Consider the following 27,455-nt stretch of genomic DNA (forward strand, 5'->3'; position numbering starts at 1 on the left):
GACATGAATCTACAACACACCATGTGGCATTATTTCTCCTGCTTAACAAAGTGTGTGTTTAAAACTTCATCGGGATCGGTGTCCCATCCACGGGACGGTTAAGCTAACGTAGGCTAATGGGATTAGCATGAGGTTGTAAGTAACAGGAACATTTCCCAGGACATAGACATATCTGATATTGGCAGAAAGCTTAAATTCTTGTTAATCTAACTGCACTGTCCAATGACCAGTAGCTATTACAGTGAAAGAATACCATGCTATTGTTTGAGGAGAGTGCACAGTTATGAACTTAAAGTTATTAATAAACCAATTGGGCAGTCTTGATACATTTTGAACAAAATGCAATGGTTCATTGGATCAGTCTAAAACGTTGTACTGCTGCCATCTAGTGGCCAAAAATCTAAATTGCACCTGGGCTGGAATAATACATTATGGCCTTTCTCTTGCATTTCAAAGATGACGGAACAAAAAAACGGTTCGTTTTATCTTTGTATTATCATTTACCAGATCTATTGTGTTATATTCTCCTACATTCCTTTCACATTTCCACAAACTTCAAAGTGTTTCCTTTCAAATGGTACCAATAATATGCATATCCTCGCTTCAGGCAGTTAGATTTGGATTTGTCATTTTAGGCAGAAATGGAAAAAAAGGGTCCGATCCTTATTAAGTGTTGGTCACCGACCTGTGTGTGAAACTCGTTCGCCAGGTTAGTGAAGAGGTATTCATATCCATACGCAGCCTTACAGTTCAGCCACACTGTGTGGCGCACACTCCTACTGATCCAGTCCTGTACCAGGTCCTGGATAGCATGTAGACAGGTCTCCTACACACACACACACACACACACACACACACACACACACACACACACACACACACACACACACACACACACACACACACTCCTAATGACTCAGTCCTGTACCAGGCCCTGGATAGCATGTAGACACGTCTCCTACACACACACACTCTCTCTCTCTCTCTCTCTCTAGCTCTCTCTCCCCCCCCTCTCTCTCTCTCTCTGTAGCTCTCTCTCAAGCTCTCCCCCCTCCCCTCTCTCTCTCTAGCTCTCGCTCTGTCTCTCTGTAGCTCTCTCTCTCTCCCCCCCTCTCCTCTCTCTCTCCCCCCCTCTCTCTCTCTGTAGCTCTCTCTCCTCCCCTCTCTCTAGCTCTCCCCCCTCTCTCTCTCTCTCGCTGTAGCTCTCTCTCTCTCTCTCTCTGTAGCTCTCTCAGAATCCCACACACTCACCCTGCTGGGGATCTGGTAGAAGCGAGGGTCGTAAAAGGTGGAGTCCAGATACACACTCTTGATGTCTTTCACCCTGAAACAACACAGCACAGGGTTACTACAGGGTTACTATAGGGTTATTATAGGGTTACTATAGGGTTATTATAGGGTTACTACAGGGTTATTATAGGGTTACTATAGGGTTACTATAGGGTTACTACAGGGTTATTATAGGGTTACTATAGGGGTTACTACAGGGTTATTATAGGGTTACTATAGGGTTATTATAGGGGTTACTATAGGGTTACTATAGGGGTTACTATAGGGTTACTATAGGGTTATTATAGGGTTATTATAGGGTTACTATAGGGTTACTATAGGGTTATTATAGGGTTATTATAGGGTTACTATAGGGTTACTATAGGGTTACTACAGGGTTATTATAGGGTTACTATAGGGTTATTATAGGGGTTACTATAGGGTTACTATAGGGGTTATTATAGGGTTACTATAGGGGTTACTATAGGGGTTACTATAGGGGTTACTACAGGGTTATTATAGGGTTATTATAGGGTTACTATAGGGTTATTATAGGGTTACTATAGGGTTACTATAGGGGTTATTATAGGGTTACTATAGGGTTATTATAGGGTTACTATAGGGTTTACTATAGGGTTACTATAGGGTTACTATAGGTTTATTATAGGGGTTACTATAGGGTTACTATAGGGTTATTATAGGGTTACTATAGGGGTTACTATAGGGTTATTATAGGGTTACTATAGGGTTATTATAGGGGTTACTATAGGGTTATTATAGGGTTACTATAGGGGTTACTATAGGGTTATTATAGGGTTACTATAGGGTTACTATAGGGGTTACTATAGGGTTACTATAGGGGTTACTATAGGGTTACTATAGGGGTTACTATAGGGTTACTATTGGGGTTACTATAGGGTTACTATTGGGTTATTATAGGGTTACTATAGGGTTATTATAGGGTTACTATAGGGTTATTATAGGGTTACTATAGGGTTACTATAGGGTTATTATAGGGTTACTATAGGGTTATTATAGGGGTTACTACAGGGTTATTATAGGGTTACTATGTTAGGTTAGGGTGACTGTATATTGTCCAGGTTTTACCTGGTGTGTGCTGGTTAGGGTGACTGTATATTGTCCAGGTTTTACCTGGTGTGTGCTGGTTAGGGTGACTGTATATTGTCCAGGTTTTACCTGGTGTGTGCTGGTTAGGGTGACTGTATATTGTCCAGGTTTTACCTGGTGTGTGCTGGTTAGGGTGACTGTATATTGTCCAGGTTTTACCTGGTGTGTGCTGGTTAGGGTGACTGTATATTGTCCAGGTTTTACCTGGTGTGTGCTGGTTAGGGTGACTGTATATTGTCCAGGTTTTACCTGGTGTGTGCTGGTTAGGGTGATGTATATTGTCCAGGTTTTACCTGGTGTGTGCTGGTTAGGGTGACTGTATATTGTCCAGGTTTTACCTGGTGTGTGCTGGTTAGGGTGACTGTATATTGTCCAGGTTTTACCTGGTGTGTGCTGGTTAGGGTGATGTATATTGTCCAGGTTTTACCTGGTGTGTGCTGGTTAGGGTGACTGTATATTGTCCAGGTTTTACCTGGTGTGTGCTGGTTAGGGTGACTGTATATTGTCCAGGTTTTACCTGGTGTGTGCTGGTTAGGGTGACTGTATATTGTCCAGGTTTTACCTGGTGTGTGCTGGTTAGGGTGACTGTATATTGTCCAGGTTTTACCTGGTGTGTGCTGGTTAGGGTGACTGTATATTGTCCAGGTTTTACCTGGTGTGTGCTGGTTAGGGTGACTGTATATTGTCCAGGTTTTACCTGGTGTGTGCTGGTTAGGGTGACTGTATATTGTCCAGGTTTTACCTGGTGTGTGCTGGTTAGGGTGACTGTATATTGTCCAGGTTTTACCTGGTGTGTGCTGGTTAGGGTGACTGTATATTGTCCAGGTTTTACCTGGTGTGTGCTGGTTAGGGTGACTGTATATTGTCCAGGTTTTACCTGGTGTGTGCTGGTTAGGTGACTGTATATTGTCCAGGTTTTACCTGGTGTGTGCTGGTTAGGGTGACTGTATATTGTCCAGGTTTTACCTGGTGTGTGCTGGTTAGGGTGACTGTATATTGTCCAGGTTTTACCAAGACAGTTTTTTAGGGTCGAGGAGGTTTAATGATGCTGATTCACAATATGGGCACAGAACATCACAGTGGATTATGGTCAACTTTTCTAAATGTAGATGCTCCAATCCCATCTGGGCCCGTACTGGGAATCTCCGGCCCGTACTGGGAACCTCCGGCCCGTACTGTGAATCTCCGGCCCGTACTGGGAATCTCCGGCCCGTACTGGGAATCTCCGGCCCGTACTGGGAACCTCCGGCCCGTACTGGGAACCTCCGGCCCGTACTGGGAATCTCCGGCCCGTACTGGGAACCTCCGGCCCGTACTAGGAATCTCCAGCATCATTAAACCATCTCGACCATAATACACTAAACTATTCAGAATCAAATACAAATTCACTATAATTGTAGTCTAAATCTGAATTTGTTTAATTTAGACTATTACCAGTTATGTACCAAAAACATCTTAAATCTGTTTGTTTTTCTGCCATGTGTAATATGTGGTTGGCTGTGTATTGTATAACAGCTCCATCATTAATGTTTTTCCTGGTTTGAGCTCCTACAGTGCGTTCAGAGTATTAAGACCCCTTGAATTTGACATTTTGTTTTGTTACAGCCTCATTCTAAAATTGAGGAAGTTGTTTTTTCCCCTCATCAGTCTACACCCAATACCCCATAATGACATCACAATACCCCATAATGACATCACAATACCATCACAATACCCCATAATGACATCACAATACCCCATAATACCATCACAATACCCCATAATGACATCACAATATCCCATAATGACATCACAATACCCCATAATGACAAATCCAAAACATTTTTTACTTTTTAAAAATATGTTTACATAAGAATTCAGACCCTTTACTTAGTACTTTGTTGAAGCACCTTTGTCAGAGATTACAGCCTTGAGTCTTCTTAGATATGAGGCTACAAGCTTGGCACACCTGTATTTGGGAAGGATCTCCCATTCTTCTCTGCAGATCCTCTCAAGCTCTGTCAGGTTGGATGGGGAGCGTTGCTGCACAGCTATTTTCAGGTCTCTCCAGAGATGTTCAATCGGGTTCAAGTCCGGGCTCTGCCTGGGCCACTCGAGGACATCCAGAGACTTGTCCCGAAGCCACTCCTGGGTTGTCATGGCCGTGTGCTTAGGGTCATTGGCCTGTTGGAAGGTGAACCTTCGCCCCAGTCTGAGGTCCTGAGTGCTCTGAAGCAGGTTTTCATCAAGGATCTCTGTCTTTGCTCCTGACTCCCTGCTACTGAAAAACATCATCACAGCATGATGCTGCCACCACCATGCTTCACCGTAGGGATGGTGGCAGGTTTCCTCCAGACGCGACGCTGCCACCACCATGCCTCACCGTAGGGATGGTGGCAGGTTTCCTCCAGACGTGACGCTGCCACCACCAAGCCTCACCGTAGGGATGGTGGCAGGTCTCCTCCAGACGTGACGCTGCCACCACCAAGCCTCACCGTAGGGATGGTGGCAGGTTTCCTCCAGACGTGACGCTGCCACCACCATGCCTCACCGTAGGGATGGTGGCAGGTTTCCTCCAGACGTGACGCTGCCACCACCATGCATCACCGTAGGGATGGTGGCAGGTTTCCTCCAGACGTGACGCTGCCACCACCATGCATCACCGTAGGGATGGTGGCAGGTCTCCTCCAGACGTGACGCTGCCACCACCATGCCTCACCGTAGGGATGGTGGCAGGTCTCCTCCAGACGTGACGCTGCCACCACCAAGCCTCACCGTAGGGATGGTGGCAGGTCTCCTCCAGACGTGACGCTGCCACCACCAAGCCTCACCGTAGGGATGGTGGCAGGTCTCCTCCAGACGTGACGCTGCCACCACCAAGCCTCACCGTAGGGATGGTGGCAGGTCTCCTCCAGACGTGACGCTGCCACCACCATGCCTCACCGTAGGGATGGTGGCAGGTCTCCTCCAGACGTGACGCTGCCACCACCATGCCTCACCGTAGGGATGGTGGCAGGTCTCCTCCAGACGTGACGCTGCCACCACCATGCCTCACCTCCAGACGTGACGCTACCACCACGCCTCACCGTAGGGATGGTGGCAGGTCTCCTCCAGACGTGACGCTGCCACCACCATGCCTCACCGTAGGGGAAGGTGGCAGGTTTCCTCCAGACGTGACGCTGCCACCACCATGCCTCACCGTAGGGATGGTGGCAGGTCTCCTCCAGACGTGACGCTGCCACCACCATGCCTCACCTCCAGACGTGACGCTACCACCACGCCTCACCGTAGGGATGGTGGCAGGTCTCCTCCAGACGTGACGCTGCCACCACCATGCCTCACCGTAGGGAAGGTGGCAGGTTTCCTCCAGACGTGACGCTGCCACCACCATGCCTCACCGTAGGGATGGTGGCAGGTCTCCTCCAGACGTGACGCTGCCACCACCACGCCTCACCGTAGGGATGGTGGCAGGTTTCCTCCAGACTTGACGCTGCCACCACCATGCCTCACCGTAGGGATGGTGACAGGTTTCCTCCAGACGTGACGCGGCCACCATGCTTCACCGTAGGGATGGTGGCAGGTTTCCTCCAGACGTAACGCTTGGCATTCAGGCCAAAGAGATCAATCTTGTTTCTCATGGTCTGAGAGTCCTTTAGGTAAACTCAAGCGGGCTGTCATGTGCCTTTTACTGAGGAGTGGCTTCCGTCTGGCCACTCTACCATAAAGGCCTGATTGGTGGAGTGCTGCAGAGATGGTTGTCCTTCTGAAAGGTTCTCCCATCTCCACAGAGGAACTCTGGAGCTCTGTTAGAGTGACCATCGGGTTCTTGGTCACCTCTCTGACCAAGGCCCTTCTCCCCCGATTGCTCAGTTTGGCCGGGCGGCCAGCTCTAGGCAGAGACTTAGTGGTTCCAAACTTCTTCTATTGGAGAATGATTGAGACCACTGTGTTCTTGGGGATCTTCAATACTGCAGAAATGTTTTGGTACCCTTCCCCAGATCTGTGCCTTGACACAATCCTGTCTCGGAGCTCTACGGAGGATTCCTTCGACCTCATGGCTTGGTTTCTGCTCTACCTGTCAACTGTGGGACCTTATATAGACAGGTGTGAGCCTTTCCAAATCATGTCCTATCAATTGAATTTACCACCGGTGGACTCCAATCAAGTTGTATAAACATCAAGGATGATCAATGGAAACAGGATGCACCTGAGCTCTACAGTATTTTGAGTCTCAGAGCAAAGCGTCTGAATACTTACGTAAATAAGGTATTTCTTTACTTTTAATACATTTGCTATAATTAACAAAACTTTTCGCTTTGTCGTTACGGGGTATTGTGATGTCGTTACGGGGTATTGTGATGTCGTCATGGGGTATTGTGATGTCGTTACGGGGTATTGTGATGTCGTCACGGGGTATTGTTACGGGGTATTGTGATGTTATGGGGTATTGTGATGTCGTCACGGGGTATTGTGATGTCGTCACGGGGTATTGTGATGTCGTTACGGGGTATTGTGATGTCGTCATGGGGTATTGTTACGGGGTATTGTGATGTCGTTATGGGGTATTGTGATGTCGTTATGGGGTATTGTGATGTCGTCACGGGGTATTGTGATGTCGTCACGGGGTATTGTGTATCGATTAATGAGAGGAAAAATGTATCTAATCCATTTTAGAATAATGTAACAAAATGTGGAAAAAGTGAAGAGGTCTGAATACTTTCCTCAGGCACTGTGTTGGTCCATGCCAAGGTAGTAGTGAACAAGTCCTTTATTTAACCAGGTAGGCTAGTTGAGAACAAGTCCTTTATTTAACCAGGTAGGCCAGTTGAGAACAAGTCCTTTATTTAACCAGGTTAGGCTAGTTGAGAACAAGTCCTTTATTTAACCAGGTTAGGCTAGTTGAGAACAAGTCCTTTATTTAACCAGGTTAGGCTAGTTGAGAACAAGTCCTTTATTTAACCAGGTTAGGCTAGTTGAGAACAAGTCCTTTATTTAACCAGGTAGGCTAGTTGAGAACAAGTTCTCATTTACAACTGTGACCTGGCCAAGATAAAGCAAAGCAGTTCGACAACATACAACAACACAGAGTTACACATGGAATAAACAAACATACAGTCAATAACACAATAGAAAAAAAATCTATATACAGTGTGTGCAAATGAGGTAAGATTAGGGAGGTAAGGCAATAAATAGGCCATAGTGGCGAAGTAATTACAATTTAGCAATTAAACACTGGAGTGATAGATGTGCAAGTAGAGATACTGGGGGGCAAAGGAGCAAAATAAATAACAATATGGGGATGAGGTAGTTGGATGGGCTGTTTACAGATGGGCTACGTACAGGTGCAGTGATCTGTGAGCTGCTCTGACAGCTGGTGCTTAAAGCTAGTGAGGGAGATATGAGTCTCCAGCTTCAATGATTTTTGCAGTTCGTTCCAGTCATTGGCAGCAGAGAACTGGAAGGAAAGGCGGCCAAAGGAGGAATAGGCTTTGGGGGTGACCAGTGAGATATACCTGCTGGAGCGCGTGCTACGGGTGGGTGCTGCTATGGTGACCAGTGAGCTGAGATAAGGCGGGGCTTTACCTAGCAGAGACTTATAGATGACCTGGAGCCAGTGGGTCTGGCGACGATTATGAAGCGAGGGCCAGCCAACGAGAGCGTACAGGTCGCAGTGGTGGGTAGTATATGGGGCTTTGGTGACAAAACGGATGGCACTGTGATAGACTGCATCCAGCTTGTTGAGTAGAGTGTTGGAGGCTATTTTGTAAATGACATCGCTGAAGTCAAGGATCAGTAGGATAGTCAGTTTTACGAGGGTATGTTTGGCAGCATGAGGGAAGGATGCTTGTTGTGAAATAGGAAGCCAATTCTAGATTTAATTTTGGATTGGAGATGTTTAATGTGAGTCTGGAAGGAGAGTTTACAGTCTAACCAGACACCTAGGTATTTGTAGTTGTCCACATATTCTAAGTCAGAACCGTCCAGAGTAGTGATGCTGGACGGGCGGGCAGGTGCGGGCAGCGATCGGTTGAAGAGCATGCATTTAGTTTTACTAGCGTTTAAGAGCAGTTGAAGGCCACGGAAGGAGAGTTGTATGGCATTGAAGCTCGTCTGGAGGTTAGTTAACACAGTGTCCAAAGAAGGGCCAGAAGTATACAGAATGGTGTCGTCTGCGTAGAGGTGGATCAGAGAATCACCAGCAGCAAGAGCGACATCATTGATGTATAAAGAGAAAAGATTCGGCCCGAGAATTGAACCCTGTGGCACCCCCATAGAGACTGCCAGAGGCCCGGACAACAGGCCCTCCGATTTGACACACTGAACTCTATCTGAGAAGTAGTCGGTGAACCAGGCGAGGCAGTCATTTGAGAAACCAAGGCTGTTGAGTCTGCCGATAAGAATGCGGTGATTGACAGAGTTGAAAGCCTTGGACAGGTCGATGAATACGGCTGCACAGTACTGTCTCTTATCGATGGCGGTTATGATATCGTTTAGGACCTTGAGCGTGGCTGAGGTGCACCCATGACCAGCTCTGAAACCAGATTGCGTAGCGGAGAAGGTACGGTGGGATTCGAAATGGTTGGTGATCTGTTTGTTAACTTGGCTTTTCGAAGACCTTAGAAAGGCAGGGTAGGATGGATATAGGTATGTAACAGTTTGGGTCTAGTGTCTCCCCCTTTGAAGAGGGGGATGACAGCAGCTGCTTTTCAATCTTTGGGGATCTCAGACGATACGAGAGAGAGGTTGAACAGGCTAGTAATAGGGGTTGCAACAATTGCGGCGAATAATTTTAGAAAGAGAGGATCTAGATGATTTGTAGGGGTCCAGATTTTGCAACTCTTTAAGAACATCAGCTATCTGGATTTGGGTGAAGGAGAAATGGGGGAGGTTTGGGCAAGTTGCTGTGGGGGGGTGCAGGGCTGTTGACCGGGGTAGGGGTAGCCAGGTGGAAAGCATGGCCAGCCGTAGATAAATGCTTCTAGAAATTCTCAATTATCGGTGGTGACAGTGTTTCCTAGCCTCAGAGCAGTGGGCAGCTGGGAGGAGGTGCTCTTATTCTCCATGGACTTTACAGTGTCCCAGAACTTTTTGGAGTTTGTGCTACAGGATGCAAATTTCTGTTTGAAAAAGCTAGCCTTAGCTTTCCTAACTGCCTGTTAATACTGGTTCCTAACTTCCCTGAAAAGTTGAATATCGTGTTGGCTATTTGATGCTATTCGACTTCAATAGCATGGCTGTAATGGCTTAATGCTCTACAATGTGACAATAGCATGGCTGTATGGCTTAATACAGCGTGACTTCAATAGCATGGCTGTTATGGCTTAATGCTATACAACGTGGCTTCAATAGCATGGCTGTAATGGCTTAATGCTCTACAATGTGACTTCAATAGCATGGCTGTAATGGCTTAATGCTCTACAAGGCTAAACAGCAGCGCTAGGCTAAACAGCAGCGCTAGGCTAAACAGCAGCGCTAGGCTAAACAGCAGCGCTAGGCTAAACAGCAGCGCTAGGCTAAACAACGTGACTAATTAAAGGGGAGCCTCACACAACTGAATGATCTTGAAATGTAAACTTCTAAACAGTTTGGAATGAAATATCCATATAAAGTACATCTATATAATTACAGGGTATATAAACAAAGTAGTGAGGGACATTATCCTATACAAACACAGGGCTAAATGTCAAAATAACATGACAGTGAAAACTGATCTAGCAAGCCCGCAGTAGCTAGCTCACGGTAGCTCACGCTAAACACTTCATTAGCAGAACCACAAAACATGACAATAAGGTAGGCAAGCGCATAAACACTTCCACATCAGCAAGGACGCACACTGGCCTTGGCTAACACAACGAGAGCTAACTGGAGGGGAAACACTGGCCTTGGCTAACACAACGAGAGCTAACTGGAGGGGGAAACACTGGCCTTGGCTAACACAACGAGAGCTAACTGGAGGGGAAACACTGGCCTTGGCTAACACAACGAGAGCTAACTGGAGGGGAAACGCTGGCCTTGGCTAACACAACGAGAGCTAACTGGAGGGGAAACACTGGCCTTGGCTAACACAACGAGAGCTAACTGGAGGGGAAACGCTGGCCTTGGCTAACACAACGAGAGCTAACTGGAGGGGAAACACTGGCCTTGGCTAACACAACGAGAGCTAACTGGGGGGGAAACACTGGCCTTGGCTAACACAACGAGAGCTAACTGGAGGGGAAACACTGGCCTTGGCTAACACAACGAGAGCTAACTGGAGGGGAAACGCTGGCCTTGGCTAACACAACGAGAGCTAACTGGAGGGGGAAACACTGGCCTTGGCTAACACAACGAGAGCTAACTGGAGGGGAAACACTGGCCTTGGCTAACACAACGAGAGCTAACTGGAGGGGAAACACAGGATGGATGGAACTGTCACTAGACTCCTCTCAGCTGGAGATCACCCAGCATGCTCTGCTTCACAGCTCTGATATGATCAACTTCTAGCTAGTATTTGGTAGTCATTCTGTCTGTATATACTGTAGGTAGTGTGTGTGTGTGTGTGTGTGTGTGTACCTGCTCCCAGAGTGGAGGGTGTGTGTGTGTGTGTGTGTGTACCTGCTCCCAGAGTGGAGGGTGTGTGTGTGTGTTTACCTGCTCCCAGAGTTGAGGGTGTGTGTGTGTGTGTGTGTGTGTGTTTACCTGCTCCCAGAGTTGAGGGTGTGTGTGTGTGTGTGTGTGTGTGTGTGTACCTGCTCCCAGAGTGGAGGGGTGTGTGTGTGTGTGTGTGTGTGTGTGTGTGTGTGTGTGTGTGTAGTGTGTGTGTGTGTGTGTGTGTACCTGCTCCCAGAGTGGAGGGTGTGTGTGTGTGTGTACCTGCTCCCAGAGTGGAGGGTGTGTGTGTGTGTGTGTGTGTGTGTGTGTGTGTGTGTGTGTGTGTGTGTGTGTGTGTGTGTAGTGTGTGTGTGTGTGTGTGTTTACCTGCTCCCAGAGTGGAGGAGTTCTATCCTGGAGGCGTCTCCCTTCGCCAGTCGGAAGTCTCCTGTGTACAACACCGCACCCTGGGCCCCCTCTACCAAGAACCTACACACACACACACACACACACACTAGGGTTGGGAGATATCCAGGTTTCCTTCATATCGTTCCTGTACCATAACGGGTATACGGTATGAATATATATATATATATATATCTCAGTCCCAGGAAAAAGTTTGGACACCTACTCATTCAAGGCTTTTTCTTAATTTTTACTATTTTATACATTGTAGAATAATAGTGAAGACATCAAAACTATGAAATAACACATATGGAATCATGTAGTAACCAAAAATGTGTTAAATTATATTTGAGATTCTTCAAAAAGTAGCCACCCTTTGCCTTGATGACAGCATTGCACACTCTTGGTATTCTCTCAACCAGCTTCATGAGGTAGTCACCTGGAATCCATTTCAATTAACAGGTGTGCCTTGTTAAAAAGTGAATTAATGCATTTGAGCCAACCAGTTGTGTTGTGAAAAGGTAGGGGTGGTATACAGAAGATAGCCCTATTTGGTAAAAGATCAAGTCCATATTATGGCAAGGACATTTCAAATGAGCAAAGAGAAACGATCAACATTACTTTAAGACATGAAGGTCAGTCAATCCAAAAAAATGTAAAGAACTTTGAACATTTTTCAAGTGCAGTCGCAAAAACCCTCAAGCGCTATGATGAAACTGGCTCTCATGAGGACCGCCACAGGAAAGGAAGACCCAGAGTTACCTCTGCTGCAGAGAACAAGTTCATTGTAGTTAACTGCACCTCAGATTGCAGCCCAAATAAATGCTTCACAGAGTTCAAGTAACAGACACATCTCAACATCAACTGTTCAGAGGAGACTGCAAGACTACGTGATTATTTTTCTTTTTTTTCTCACTTTTATTTAACGAGGCAAGTCAGTTAAGAACAACTTATTTACAATGACGGCCTATCAGGGAACAGTGGGGTTAACTTCCTTGTTCAGGGGCAGAACGACAGATTTTTACCTTGTCAGCTCGGTGATTCGATCCACCAACCTTTCGGTTAATGGCCCAACACTCTAACCACTAGGCTACCTGCCGCCCCGAATCAGGCCTCCATGGTCGAATTGCTGCAAAGAAACCACTACTAAAGGACACCAATAATAAGAAGAGACTTGCTTGGGCCAAGAAACACGAGCAATGGACATTAGACAGGTGGAAATATGTCCTTTGGGCTGATGAGTCCAAATGTTGTATTTTTGGTTCCAACCGTCGTGTCTTTGTGAGACGCAGAGTAGGTGAACGGATGATCTCTGCATGTGTGGTTCCCACCGTGAAGCATGGAGGAGGAGGTGTGATGGTGTGGGGGTGCTTTGCTGGTGACACTGTCTGTGATTTATTTAGAATTCAAGGCACACTTAACCAGCATGGCTACCACAGCATTCTGCAGTGATACGCCATCCCATCTGGTCTGCGCTTAGGGGAATATCATTTGTTTTTCAACAGGACAATGACCCAAAACACACCTCCAGGCTGTGTAAAGGCTATTTGATCAAGAAGGAGAGTGATGGAGTGCTGCATCAGATGACCTGGCCTCCACAATCACCAGACCTCAACCCAATAGAGATGGTTTGGGATGAGTTGGACTGCAGAGTGAAGCAAAAGCAGCCAACAAGTGCTCAGCATATGTGGGAACTCCTTCAAGACTGTTGGAGAAGCATTCCAGGTGAAGCTGGTTGAGAGAATGCCAAGAGTGTGCAAAGCTGTCAAAGGCAAAGGGTGGCTACTTTGAAGAATCTAAAATATATTTTGATTTGTTTAACACTTTGATTGTGTTATTTCATAGTTTTGATGGATAATGTATAAAATAGTAAAAATAAAGAAAAACCCTTGAATGAGTAGGTGTGTCCAAACTTTTGACTGGTACTAATATATATATATATACCAGTTCTTGATTCACCCGGGAAACTGTTGAGTGTGAAAAACCCAGCAACGTTGCAGTTCTTGATTCACCCGGGAAACTGTTGAGTGTGAAAAACCCAGCAACGTTGCAGTTCTTGATTCACCCGGGAAACTGTTGAGTGTGAAAAACCCAGCAACGTGAGTCATGGAATTGAGTGTGAAAACCCAGCAACGTTGCAGTTCTTGACGCAAACCAGTGCGCCTGTACACAAAACATTAAGAGCCCCTGCTCTTTCCATGACAGACTGACCAGGTGAAAGATATGATCCCTTATTAATGTCACTTGTTAAATCCACTTCAATCAGTGTAGATGAAGGGGAGGAGACATGTTTTAAGTCTTGAGACAATTGAGACATGGATTGTGTGTGTGTGTGCCATTCATAGGGTGAACGGGCAAGACAAGAGACTTAAGTGCCTTTGAACGGCATATGGTAGTAGGTGCCAGGCACACCAGTTTGAGTCAAGAACTGCAACGTTGCTGGGTTTCTCACACTCAACAGTTTCCTTTGTGTAATCAAGAACGGTCCACCACCCAAAGGACATCCAGCCAACTTGACACAACTGTGGGAATCATTGGGCCAGCTTCCCTGTGGAAAGCTTTCGACATCTTGTAGTGTCCACGCCCCAACGAATGGGGAGGCAACTCAATATTAGGAAGGTGTTCTTATTGTTTCTACACTCACCACCCCCCCTTATGCTTCTCACAGTTGTGCCAAGATGGCTGGATGTTGGCTGGATGTCCCAGCAGCACTGCAGTTCTTGACAAACCGGTTCGCATGGCACCTACTACCATAGCTTATTCAAAGGCACTTCAACATTTTGTCTTGCACATTCACCCTCTGAATGGCACACATACACAATCCATGTCTCATTAGTCTCAAGGCTTAAAAATCCTTCTTTAACATGTCTCCTGCCCTTCATCTACACTGATTTGAAGAGGATTTAACAAGTGACATCAATAAGGGATCATATCTTTCACCTGGATTCACCTGGTCAGTCTGTCATGGAAAGAGCAGGTGTTCTTAATGTTTTCGGTTGGAGTGCCAACAAATGCTTACAAATTACTAGCGAATTCCCATAGCGGACGCTAGCTAAATGCTAACAAGCGCACATAAACAAATTGCAAGGACAGACAACCCAGCTCATACAGTTATACAACTATCTCAACAGGCTACTCACAGTTTGCTGCTAGCAACAAAACAAATATTACACAGAATTGATTGTGTCTGCTGTAACCAGGAAGCTTGATGTTGCCATCTAACACTTAACTAACAAGTTAGCAAACCAGCTGGAGCCCTGGCTGGAGATCATTTACTCAGTATATCTTAGCTAACAAGTTAGCAAACCAGCTGGAGCCCTGGCTGGAGATCATTTACTCAGTACATCTTAGCTAGCAAGTTAGCAAACCAGCTGGAGATCATTTACTCAGTACATCTTAGCTAACAAGTTAGCAAACCAGCTGGAGCCCTGGCTGGAGATCATTTACTCAGTACATCTTAGCTAGCAAGTTAGCAAACCAGCTGGAGCCCTGGCTGGAGATCATTTACTCAGTACATCTTAGCTAACAAGTTAGCAAACCAGGGAGCCCAGGCTGGAGATCATTTACTCAGTACATCTTAGCTAACAAGTTAGCAAACCAGCTGGAGATCATTTACTCAGTACATCTTAGCTAACAAGTTAGCAAACCAGCTGGAGCCCTGGCTGGAGATCATTTACTCAGTACATCTTAGCTAACAAGTTAGCAAACCAGCTGGAGATCATTTACTCAGTACATCTTAGCTAACAATTTAGCAAACCAGCTGGAGATCATTTACTCAGTACATCTTAGCTAACAAGTTAGCAAACCAGCTGGAGCCCTGGCTGGAGATCATTTACTCAGTACATCTTAGCTAGCAAGTTAGCAAACCAGCTGGAGATCATTTACTCAGTACATCTTAGCTAACAAGTTAGCAAACCAGGGAGTGCTGGAGATCATTTACTCAGTACATCTTAGCTAGCAAGTTAGCAAACCAGCTGGAGCCCAGGCTGGAGATCATTTACTCAGTACATCTTAGCTAACAAGTTAGCAAACCAGCTGGAGCCCTGGCTGGAGATCATTTACTCAGTACATCTTAGCTAACAAGTTAGCAAACCAGCTGGAGCCCTGGCTGGAGATCATTTACTCAGTACATCTTAGTTAGCAAGTTAGCAAACCAGCTGGAGATCATTTACTCAGTACATCTTAGCTAACAAGTTAGCAAACCAGCTGGAGATCATTTACTCAGTACATCTTAGCTAACAAGTTAGCAAACCAGCTGGAGCCCTGGCTGGAGATCATTTACTCAGTACATCTTAGCTAGCAAGTTAGCAAACCAGAGGGCTGGAGATCATTTACTCAGTACATCTTAGCTAACAAGTTAGCAAACCAGCTGGAGCCCTGGCTGGAGATCATTTACTCAGTACATCTTAGCTAGCAAGTTAGCAAACCAGCTGGAGATCATTTACTCAGTACATCTTAGCTAGCAAGTTAGCAAACCAGGCTGGAGATCATTTACTCAGTACATCTTAGCTAACAAGTTAGCAAACCAGCTGGAGATCATTACTCAGTACATCTTAGCTAACAAGTTAGCAAACCAGCTGGAGATCATTTACTCAGTACATCTTAGCTAGCAAGTTAGCAAACCAGCTGGAGCCCTGGCTGGAGATCATTTACTCAGTACATCTTAGCCAGGGAAATGATAGTTATAAACGGTGGCGTAGCATGCACCCCTGCGAGGCTCAGAGCTTTAGAGGGCCCTCACCCCCAAAAAATATACAATTGTCGGTATTTGTAAATACCCCAGTACACAGTAGCTATATATGATATATCACACAAGTCTAACTAAACACACACAAGCCAGGTGATACCACACACACACACTTACCACAAACACACACACACACACAAGCCAGGTGATATGTCATATTACCACATAAACACACACAAGCCAGGTGATATGTCATATACCACACACACACACAAGCTAGGTGATATGTCATAGTACCACACACACACAAGCCAGGTGATATGTCATATTACCACATAAACACACATACACACTCGCATGCACACACACACACACAGTACTCACATGACCGAGCCTGGACAGTGACCTGCAGGAAGCAGAGTCACCACAAGTTCTTCTCTCTGTGGACACACACACACACACACACACACACACACACACACACACAAACAAAATCAGTCATCAAAGAGTCCGTCATATAGCAAACTAACAGCGATCAGCCCTTATATGACCCTATATGTGTTGTAATGATGACCCAGTGTCGTACCTCTCCTGAAGCCTCATCTATTAAAGTGATTAGTGTGGGACTCTCCAGTTCCAAAGCAACCTAGACAAACGGAAAGCACATTAAATTACACAAAGCTTACCTAGCAATACGTCCATAACTAGTGTTCAGTATTCAGAATGATTTTTCACAATCAACTACTTACTATGTGATCTTCCCAGAAGGCATATTTTGGGTTGCTCAGCAACAGTTCCTTAGTTACAAATGAACAGTACAGTTTGACTGTCAGACTGGAACAAATGAACACAGACAGTAACGTTAAGAGCATCAGTTAGCTTGAAAACAGTTTCAATGAACTTTCAGACCATCAAAATAAAATAAAAAAAACGTTGTGAAATCACCTGAATTTCAACTTTCTTTTCAACAGAGGCCCCTTCAGTCCCTTCATGTGATCTGCAGAAAAAGACATGATGTCAGTAGCTAACGTTAGCTAGTTACATGTCTTACTGTGTAACAGTTTAACGTTAAGAGCACATCCTGGCTAGTTATCTTTAGCTTGCTAACTGCTGTTTGGTTCACTGTATCTCAGAGTTTCTTTACCTTTATGACAGTGAGATAAAAAATAAGCCCTTGCGTGTAGATTCTCCCTGTCGAAACGGTCCAGAGACATGTTGGGATACTCCTTCATACGACCAGCGAACGAACTCATTTTGATTGAAGATTAGCTCCAGTATTTTCTAAACGACCGACCCACTCGTTTTGACTGCTGCTAGGTGACATGTCGGCGCATTTTTAGTCGGGGATACTTGAATAGCTAACGTTAGCTAAGACACCTAGTGGATGGGAGCCAAAACTAAACGATACCACGGCCAGGATTGTATCTGCATTTTACCTGCTCACTATAACTACAACGTTGCTAGCAGTAGTCAGTTACAAAAACAACACCTTGTTGAAGAAGAAGGAAGGAGAGGAAGAAGAGGGAGGAAGGATGGAAGGAAGGGTGGAAGGAAGAAAGGAAGAAAGGAAGGAAGGTAGGAAGGAAGGAAGGAAGGAAGGAAGGAAGGAAGGAAGGAAGGATGGAAGGAAGGAAGGAAGGAAGGAAGGAAGGAAGGAAGGAAGGAAGGAAGGAAGGAAGGAAGGAAGGAAGGAAGGAAGGAAGGAAGGAAGGAAGGAAGGAAGGAAGGATGGAAGGAAGGAAGGAAGGAAGGAAGGAAGGACGGAAGGTAGGTTTGGGTTGCTAGGTAACTAAAGACAATACTTCCTCATCACCAACTCTTGGGACTGTGAGTCTTGCCCCGTTCAGCTGTAAGTAATCAAATGCAGATAAAATGTATAGCTAGCTAGCCAGATTCAGTCTATTTTCAGAACTGTGACTTGTATATTATATCTACCGTAGCCTGAAGCTAGTGCTAGCAACTTTCATTCAAATATTAGCTAGCTAGCTACTGTACGTTTGGCAACGTTAGTGTCAACTATGCAAATTACATTTGATTGGTTTCGGGCACGAATATTAAAACGGAAATCAGCTTAAGAAACATGTAGATAAAATGTTTTCGGTAATAAGATGGTTAGTGTGTAAGAATTAAGAGAGCACTATCTGCCTGCTCTCCTCTCTACAATGTCCTGTACCGAGACTGGCTATCTGACCAGTAACAGGCAGACCCACCTGCTGCACCCATCTACTCTCTACCCCCCAGGACAGGAGGACGGAGAGAAACAGGAAATCATCATCCCCCTACCCATATAGCCTACTATGTAATTGCCATTCTTTTAAAACGGTGTTTTATTGTTTATTTACTTTTCCTATATGTATTTCCGTGTCCATGACTGTCATGTCAGTATATAGAGATTCTTGAACTTGTATAACTGAGCCCACTATTTGCTCCCCGTAGGTCGCCTGTGGACATCCTCTCCGCAGCACAATGTCTTGTGCTGTCTACTTAGATGGAAACGCCACGCCAAAGTCCATGAGCAGAGCCAAACGATGGACTGACGAGGTGGAGAACTTATACCGATTCCAACAGGCAGGCTACAGAGATGAACTGGAATACAAACAAGTAAAGCAAGTTGACTTGGTAAACAACTTTAAAAATGAATCCTTAATCACTGGCTAAAAAAAGCATTGACAGTTGGTTCACTACAAGATGAATGTGTCATTATGGCATTGCTTCTTTGTCTCAGATCGACAGGTGGCCTGAGACTGGCTTTGTAAAGAAGCTTCAGCGTCGAGACAACACATTCTATTACTACAACAGAAAAAGAGAATGTGAAGACAGGGAAGTCCATAAAGTGAAGGTCTATGCATATTAAGTCAGGAAGTGTCCAGCGATCTCTCTTTTCCATTTCGAATATCTTTTTTGACATGGTTTTTTAAGAAGACGTCTGTAGGAAGGAAGGCAACACCATCCCAGCTGTGGAATGTAGACCAGTTCACTGAATAAAGGCTGTGAGGCTGAAGCTGTCTGATGTGTGTGTGATCCTGTGAGGGAAGGGTATGTGTGTGTTATAAAGGGTCCTTTTGATGAATGTTTTGTTGTGGATCCAGATGAACTATTGAACTGTGTGAGAGGGGATTATGGACTGGGGCTATCACACCCTCATCATGTGATATTGTGACGTTAGTATGAGAACTGGGATCACCGTCAACAAAATGAAATACCTAAGATTCACATATACCAGTACACTAACTAGGATTCACATATACCAGTACACTAACTAGGATTCACATATACCAACCAGTACTCCAACTAAAACATCGAGCTGCTGAGCACATATTCTGCTGCATGACATTCATGGTTATTCTATAAACACACATTTCTATATGAATGTTGTGTAAAGTTGCTTCCTCCTGGATACTGCTGTAGGGGAAATGTGGCCCAGTTAGAGTGGACTGAGAGCTGAACTGGTATGACCGTTAGCAGGTGGGTAAAACACTACAACTATTTGGCTTAAGTATTGGTCCTGATGTATATACTTACAAGTCTACAATGATGAATTCATATGATATGAAGATAACGACTGGACTTTCCAGTGGTGTAAAGTACTTCAGTAAAATTACTTGAAACTACTACTGAAGTAGTTTTTCTGGGTATCTGTACTTTACTATTTGTATTTTTCACAACTTTTACTTCACTACATTCCTAAAGAAAATATTGTACTTTTTATTCTATACATTTTCCCTGACAACCCAAAGCACTCTTTACATTTTGAATGCTTAGCAGAACAGGAAAATTGTGAAATTTACGCACTTATCAAGAGATCGCGTGGTCATCCCTACGGCATATGTTCTGGCGGACTCACTAAACACAAATGCATGTTTTGTAAATAAAAATAGTGTTGGAGTGTGGCCCCTGGCTAGCCATACATTTTCTAAACAAGAAAATGGTGCCGTCTGCTTTGCTTAGTATAAGGAATTTGAAATGATTTATACTTTTACTTTTGATATTTAAGTATATTTTAGCAATGAAATTTACTTTTGATACTTAAGTATATTTAAAATCAAATACTTTTAGACTTTTACTCAAGTAGTATTTTATTGGGTGAATTTTACTTAAGGTATTAAGGTATCTATACTTTTACTGAAGTATGACAATTTTTCCACCACTGGGATTTCCAAAAACATTTCTGCAGAATGGTGTCCCTAAAAAAAAAGGTTTGCATTAATCACCACTCATCAACTCAATTAAAACAGACCCATTAATAATACATGTGAAATATGTTGATTTAGTACACTGTATTGAACAATGGCAAATCTTTTTTTGCTGAAACGTGTATCTGCGTAATAACCCACGTTCCCTTTAAGAGTACTGTCACGTTCCCTTTAAGCCGCCAGGCTGTAATTTCTAGTTGACCCGATCAGAATTCATTTCGCTCCTGGAAGTTTTGAAGACACTGAATAATCTGACAAGTAGTTGACACATATTCATCTGAAACACAACTTTTTAATTATGCTCTGACACGTAAGTACATTGAAACAAAGTAGACGTTTGGTTGAACCTTTGAACTCGGTGTTTTCAGCCTGTTCTGGTAGTATTATTGTTAGCGGACATGCTATCAGTAACAACCAGCCGTTAAGGTTAGATAACCAGCAGCCTTACTAACTAGCTAGCTAGCTAGCCGTCTAAACATTAAGCTCCTAGATATATTCTGGGACCTTTTGATAAGTGTCTGAAATCAATGTTAAAATTAACATCTGTGAGGTCAGCGCCCAAGATAGCTAAGCTAGCTAGCAAGCCTAACGACGACCAGCTGTTACCGACTGTTTTGCTGTAGCTAGCCGGTTCCGGTATGTCGGGGCTCCCTGCCGCCGGTATGAATTATTTAACCTTCTTCTTTGATGAGGTTTAACGGCTATTGACATCCAATAAATGCTGTATTACTGCCACCAACTAGACTGGAGTATAACTCCATTATACTTTGCTTGGAAAAACCAAATTAAATAAACAAATAAAGTTACCCTACAATCAATTCAAATTGTATTTGTCACATGCGCCGATTTTTATTTTTTAAATGCAATAAAATAAAATAACGAGGCTATATACAGGGTATTACGGTACAGATTCAATGTGGAGGCTATATACAGGGGGTACCGGTACAGAGTCAATGTGGAGGCTATATACAGGGGGTACCGGTACAGAGTCAATGTGGAGGCTATATACAGGGGGTACCGGTACAGAGTCAATGTGGAGGCTATATACAGGGGGTACCGGTACAGAGTCAGTGTGGAGGCTATATACAGGGGGTACCGGTACAGAGTCAGTGTGGAGGCTATATACAGGGGGTACCGGTACAGAGTCAGTGTGGAGGCTATATACAGGGGGTACCGGTACAGAGTCAGTGTGGAGGCTATATACAGGGGGTACCGGTACAGAGTCAGTGTGGAGGCTATATACAGGGGGTACCGGTACAGAGTCAATGTGGAGGCTATATACAGGGGGTACCGGTACAGAGTCAATGTGGAGGCTATATACAGGGGGTACCGGTACAGAGTCAATGTGGAGGCTATATACAGGGGGTACCGGTACAGAGTCAATGTGGAGGCTATATACAGGGGGTACCGGTACAGAGTCAATGTGGAGGCTATATACAGGGGGTACCGGTACAGAGTCAATGTGGAGGCTATATACAGGGGGTACCGGTACAGAGTCAATGTGGAGGCTATATACAGGGGGTACCGGTACAGAGTCAATGTGGAGGCTATATACAGGGGGTACCGGTACAGAGTCAGTGTGGAGGCTATATACAGGGGGTACCGGTACAGAGTCAATGTGTGGGGGTACAGGTTAGTCGAGGTAATGTGTACATGTAGGTGGGGGTAAAGTGACTATGCATAGATAATAAACAGCGAGTAGCAGCAATGTAAATAGTCTGCTGAACAATTAATCAAATGGCCAACCAGTCTTATGGCTTTGGGGGGGCCGGGAGCCCGGTGGTTGGGGGGGCGGGGAGCCCGGTGGTTGGGGAGGCAGGGAGCCCGGCGGTTGGGGGGGGGCGGGGAGCCCGGTGGTTGGGGAGGCGGGGAGCCCGGCGGTTGGGGCTGACAAGGTAAAACATCTGTCGTTCTGCCCCTGAACAAGGCAGTTAACCCACTGTTCCCCGGTGGGCCGTCATTGTAAATAAGAATTTGTTCTTAACTGACTTGCCTCGTTAAATAAAGGTTAAAATATAATAATAAAATGTTTGTAACTAGCAAGGCCATTTAGACTCCAGTTGGGTGATTGCTGTTGTTTTCAGTGTAGCTGTTCCCATGATCCCATGCAGCAGCAGCTAGTTCCCATGATCCCATGCAGCAGCAGCTAGTTCCCATGATCCCATGCAGCAGCAGCTCTTAGGGTTATGATGTGTTATGGAGCCCAGGCTGAAATGGAGCTGGAGGCTGGAGAGAAGCAGCTAGTTCCCATGATCCCATGCAGCAGCAGCTAGTTCCCATGATCCCATGCAGCAGCAGCTAGTTCCCATGATCCCATGCAGCAGCAGCTAGTTCCCATGATCCCATGCAGCAGCAGCTAGTTCCCATGATCCCATGCAGCAGCAGCTAGTTCCCATGATCCCATGCAGCAGCAGCTAGTTCCCATGATCCCATGCAGCAGCAGCTAGTTCCCAGGTCATAATGGACCTCTTGTTCCTGTGGCTTTGGAGCACAAAGCTGCCTCAGGAATTCTGCCTTTTCACCCAGAATGTTGTTGCAACAGAAAACAGTCTCTGCTCTCTGGCCTAGAATGGTCTTCTACACCGTGCAGTAACATACTGCTGGGCTAGAGCTGGGCTAGAGCTGGGCTAGAGCTGGGCTAGAACTGGGGCTGGGGCTAGAGCTGGGGCTAGAGCTGGGGCTAGAACTGGGGCTAGAACTGGGGCTGGGGCAGGGCTAGAGCTGGGCTAGAGCTGGGGCTAGAGCTGGGGCTAGAGCTGGGGCAGAGCTGGGCTAGAGCTGGGGCCTAGAGCTGGGGCCAGAACTGGGGGCTGGGGCAGAACGGGGCCAGAGCTGGGGCTAGAGCTGGGGCTAGAACTGGGGCTGGCGAGAGCTGGGGCTAGAGCTGGGGCTAGAGCTGGGGCTAGAGCTGGGGCTAGAGCTGGGGCTAGAACTGGGGCTAGAGCTGGGGCTAGATCTGGGGCTAGAGCTGGGGCTAGAGCTGGGGCTAGAGCTGGGGCTAGAGCTGGGGCTAGAGCTGGGGCTAGATCTGGGGGTAGAGCTGAGCTAGAGCAGGGCTAGAGCAGGGGCTAGAGCTGGGGTAGAGCAGAGCTGGGGTAGAGCAGAGCTGGGGTAGAGCTGGGGTAGAGCTGGGGCTAGAGCTGAGCTAGAGCAGGGGGTAGAGCTGGGCTAGAGCAGAGCTGGGCTAGAGCTGGGCGTAGAGCAGAGCTAGAGCTGGGGCTAGAGCTGGGCTAGAGCTGGGGTAGAGCAGAGCTAGGCTAGAGCTGGGGCTAGAGCTGGGGTAGAGCAGAGCTGGGCTAGAGCTGGGCTGGGGTAGAGCTAGAGCTGGGGTAGAGCTAGAGCTGGGGCTAGAGCAGGGCTAGAGCTGGGGTAGAGCTGGGGCTAGAGCAGGGCTAGAGCTGGGGGTAGAGCTAGGGCTGGGCTAGAGCAGGGCTAGAGCTGGGGTAGAGCTGGGGCTAGGGCTGGGCTAGAGCTGGGGTAGAGCTGGGGTAGAGCTGGGGCTAGAGCAGGGCTAGAGCTGGGGTAGAGCAGGGGGTAGAGCAGGGGGTAGAGCTGGGGGTAGAGCTAGGGCTGGGCTAGAGCAGGGCTAGAGCTGGGGTAGAGCAGGGGTAGAGCAGGGGGTAGAGCAGGGGGTAGAGCAGGGGGTAGAGCTGGGGTAGGGAGGAGAAGGATGCAGGAGGAGAAAGGAGGAGGAGGAGAGGGATGAAGGGGGGAAAGGAGAGAGATGAAGAGGGGGAGGGAGGAGAAGGATGAAGGGGGGGAAAAAGAGAGGGATGAAGAGGGGGAGGGAGGAGAAGGATGCAGGAGGAGAGGGATACAGGATGAGAAAGGAGGAGGAGAGGGATGAAGGGGGGGAGGGAGGAGAAGGATGCAGGAGGAGAGGGATACAGGATGAGAAAGGAGGAGGAGGAGGAGAGGGATACAGGAGGAGAAAGGAGGAGGAGGAGGAGAGGGATACAGGAGGAGAAAGGAGGAGGAGGAGGAGAGGGATACAGGAGGAGAAAGGAGGAGGAGGAGGAGAGGGATACAGGAGGAGAAAGGAGGAGGAGAGGGATACAGGAGGAGAAAGGAGGAGGAGGAGGAGAGGGATACAGGAGGAGAAAGGAGGAGGAGGAGGGATACAGGAGGAGAAAGGAGGAGGAGAGGGATACAGGAGGAGAAAGGAGGAGGAGGAGGAGGGGAGGCCCAGGTGGACCTCTAGTACTACACACTATGGACTTGTGGAGTTCTGAGATCTTTTCACAGGTGGAAGCAGTTTGACATTAGTTCAAACTCTCCTCTGATAGGCTGGGTGGAAGTAGTTAGAACTATTGAACTTTCCTCTGATAGGCTGGGTGGAAGTAGTTAGAACTATTGAACTCTCCTCTGATAGGCTGGGTGGAAGTAGTTAGAACTATTGAACTCTCCTCTGATAGGCTGGGTGGAAGTAGTTAGAACTATTGAACTCTCCTCTGATAGGCTGGGTGGAAGTAGTTAGAACTATTGAACTCTCCTCTGATAGGCTAGGTGGAAGTAGTTAGAACTATTGAACTTTCCTCTGATAGGCTGGGTGGAAGTAGTTAGAACTATTGAACTCTCCTCTGATAGGCTGGGTGGAAGTAGTTAGAACTATTGAACTCTCCTCTGATAGGCTGGGTGGAAGTAGTTAGAACTATTGAACTCTCCTCTGATAGGCTGGGTGGAAGTAGTTAGAACTATTGAACTAGGAGATGGAATAGGGGGAATCAGAAAGGGAAGTAGGAGATGGAATAGGGGGAATCAGAAAGGGAAGTAGGAGATGGAATAGGGGGAATCAGAAAGGGAAGTAGGAGATGGAATAGGGGGAATCAGAAAGGGAAGTAGGAGATGGAATAGGGGGAATCAGAAAGGGAAGTAGGAGATGGAATAGGGGGAATCAGAAAGGGAAGTAGGAGATGGAATAGGGGGAATCAGAAAGGGAAGTAGGAGATGGAATAGGGGGAATCAGAAAGGGAAGTAGGAGATGGAATAGGGGGAATCAGAAAGGGAAGTAGGAGATGGAATAGGGGGAATCAGAAAGGGAAGTAGGAGATGGAATAGGGGGAATCAGAAAGGGAAGTAGGAGATGGAATAGGGGGAATCAGAAAGGGAAGTAGGAGATGGAATAGGGGGAATCAGAAAGGGAAGTAGGAGATGGAATAGGGGGAATCAGAAAGGGAAGTAGGAGATGGAATAGGGGGAATCAGAAAGGGAAGTAGGAGATGGAATAGGGGAATCAGAAAGGGAAGTAGGAGATGGAATAGGGGGAATCAGAAAGGGAAGTAGGAGATGGAATAGGGGGAATCAGAAAGGGAAGTAGGAGATGGAATAGGGGGAATCAGAAAGGGAAGTAGGAGATGGAATAGGGGGAATCAGAAAGGGAAGTAGGAGATGGAATAGGGGGAATCAGAAAGGGAAGTAGGAGATGGAATAGGGGGAATCAGAAAGGGAAGTAGATGAGGGAGTGTTTTAGCCAGTCCCCTTTATGGGGTAATGAACAGGCTATTAACTTCCCTCTCCTCTTCCTCCCACCCTTCAGGTCAGGCATCTGGTTGGCTGGCCCTGCTTCCTGTCCGGTAAGGCCTGCCCCTGTGGAGGTACTAGCATGCAGTTCCTCTGTGTGTCCATGGGGTGGAGCTGCTGAGCCATGGATGACTTCACTCCCAATGATTTCACCTCCAGAACATATGGCACCAGCGGGCATGACAACAGACTGCTGTTTGGAGAAACCTCTGCACGGGTGTGTGTGTGTGTGTGTGTGTGTGTGTGTGTGTGTGTGTGTGTGTGTGTGTGTGTGTGTAACCACTGACCCTCCCTCTAACCACTGATCAATAACAGTATATAACCCTAATGTCTCTCTAAACACTGATCAATAACAGTATATAACCCTAATGTCTCTCTGATCAATAACAGTATATAACCCTAATGTCCCACTGATCAATAACAGTATATAACCCTAATGTCTCTCTAACCACTGATCAATAACAGTATATAACCCTAATGTCTCTCTAAACACTGATCAATAACAGTATATAACCCTAATGTCTCTCTGATCAATAACAGTATATAACCCTAATGTCTCTCTGATCAATAACAGTATATAACCCTAATGTCTCTCTAATCAATAACAGTATATAACCCTAATGTCTCTCTAATCAATAACAGTATATAACCCTAATGTCCCTCTAACCTCTAATCAATAACAGTATATAACCCTAATGTCTCTCTAATCAATAACAGTATATAACCCTAATGTCCCTCTAATCAATAACAGTATATAACCCTAATGTCCCTCTAATCAATAACAGTATATAACCCTAATGTCCCTCTAACCACTGATCAATAACAGTATATAACCCTAATGTCTCTCTAATCAATAACAGTATATAACCCTAATGTCTCTCTGATCAATAACAGTATATAACCCTAATGTCCCTCTAATCAATAACAGTATATAACCCTAATGTCTCTCTAACCACTGATCAATAACAGTATATAACCCTAATGTCTCTCTAACCTCTAATCAATAACAGTATATAACCCTAATGTCCCTCTAATCAATAACAGTATATAACCCTAATGTCTCTCTGATCAATAACAGTATATAACCCTAATGTCCCTCTAACCACTGATCAATAACAGTATATAACCCTAATGTCTCTCTAATCAATAACAGTATATAACCCTAATGTCCCTCTAATCAATAACAGTATATAACCCTAATGTCCCTCTAACCACTGATCAATAACAGTATATAACCCTAATGTCTCTCTGATCAATAACAGTATATAACCCTAATGTCTCTCTGATCAATAACAGTATATAACCCTAATGTCTCTCTAATCAATAACAGTATATAACCCTAATGTCTCTCTAATCAATAACAGTATATAACCCTAATGTCCCTCTAATCAATAACAGTATATAACCCTAATGTCCCTCTGATCAATAACAGTATATAACCCTAATGTCTCTCTAATCAATAACAGTATATAACCCTAATGTCTCTCTGATCAATAACAGTATATAACCCTAATGTCCCACTGATCAATAACAGTATATAACCCTAATGTCTCTCTAATCAATAACAGTATATAACCCTAATGTCCCACTGATCAATAACAGTATATAACCCTAATGTCTCTCTGATCAATAACAGTATATAACCCTAATGTCTCTCTAATCAATAACAGTATATAACCCTAATGTCTCTCTGATCAATAACA

General features: G+C 45.7%; 2 protein-coding genes and 1 long non-coding RNA gene across 4 annotated transcripts in view; 2 read left to right on the plus strand and 1 right to left on the minus strand.

Moving 5' to 3' along the window:
- Positions 1-17,596, minus strand: part of LOC106595997 (protein artemis) — a gene marked incomplete at its 3' end in the record, with an annotated part of 29,411 nt that extends 11,815 nt beyond the window's left edge. The window contains exons 1-9 of the mRNA XM_045712432.1: positions 17,184-17,596; positions 16,985-17,036; positions 16,789-16,873; positions 16,626-16,685; positions 16,424-16,479; positions 11,335-11,436; positions 1,252-1,324; positions 686-826; positions 1-9 (exon numbers count right to left, since the gene is read on the minus strand). The exon at positions 1-9 is cut by the window's left edge and continues 93 nt beyond it. Coding sequence (XP_045568388.1) covers positions 1-9; positions 686-826; positions 1,252-1,324; positions 11,335-11,436; positions 16,424-16,479; positions 16,626-16,685; positions 16,789-16,873; positions 16,985-17,036; positions 17,184-17,292 — 687 coding nt within the window. The remainder of the gene's footprint in view (positions 10-685; positions 827-1,251; positions 1,325-11,334; positions 11,437-16,423; positions 16,480-16,625; positions 16,686-16,788; positions 16,874-16,984; positions 17,037-17,183) is intronic.
- A 160-nt stretch (positions 17,597-17,756) lies between these two features.
- On the plus strand, positions 17,757-19,040 carry LOC123733096 (uncharacterized). Its single transcript, XR_006763576.1, has 4 exons — positions 17,757-17,888; positions 18,281-18,338; positions 18,476-18,640; positions 18,765-19,040. It is a non-coding gene; the product is annotated as an uncharacterized lncRNA (long non-coding RNA).
- A 1,331-nt stretch (positions 19,041-20,371) lies between these two features.
- tmem243 (transmembrane protein 243) overlaps positions 20,372-27,455 on the plus strand; it is a 28,495-nt gene continuing 21,411 nt past the window's right edge. Inside the window, exons 1-2 of one of the 2 annotated variants that reach the window (XM_045712431.1) lie at positions 20,372-20,542; positions 25,769-25,969. In XM_045712431.1, the coding sequence (XP_045568387.1) occupies positions 25,877-25,969 (93 nt within the window). In that variant the 5' untranslated portion in view covers positions 20,372-20,542; positions 25,769-25,876. 2 annotated transcript variants of the gene reach the window in all.

This window comes from Salmo salar, unplaced genomic scaffold, assembly GCF_905237065.1.
Source record: "Salmo salar unplaced genomic scaffold, Ssal_v3.1, whole genome shotgun sequence".
NCBI lineage: Eukaryota > Metazoa > Chordata > Actinopteri > Salmoniformes > Salmonidae > Salmo > Salmo salar.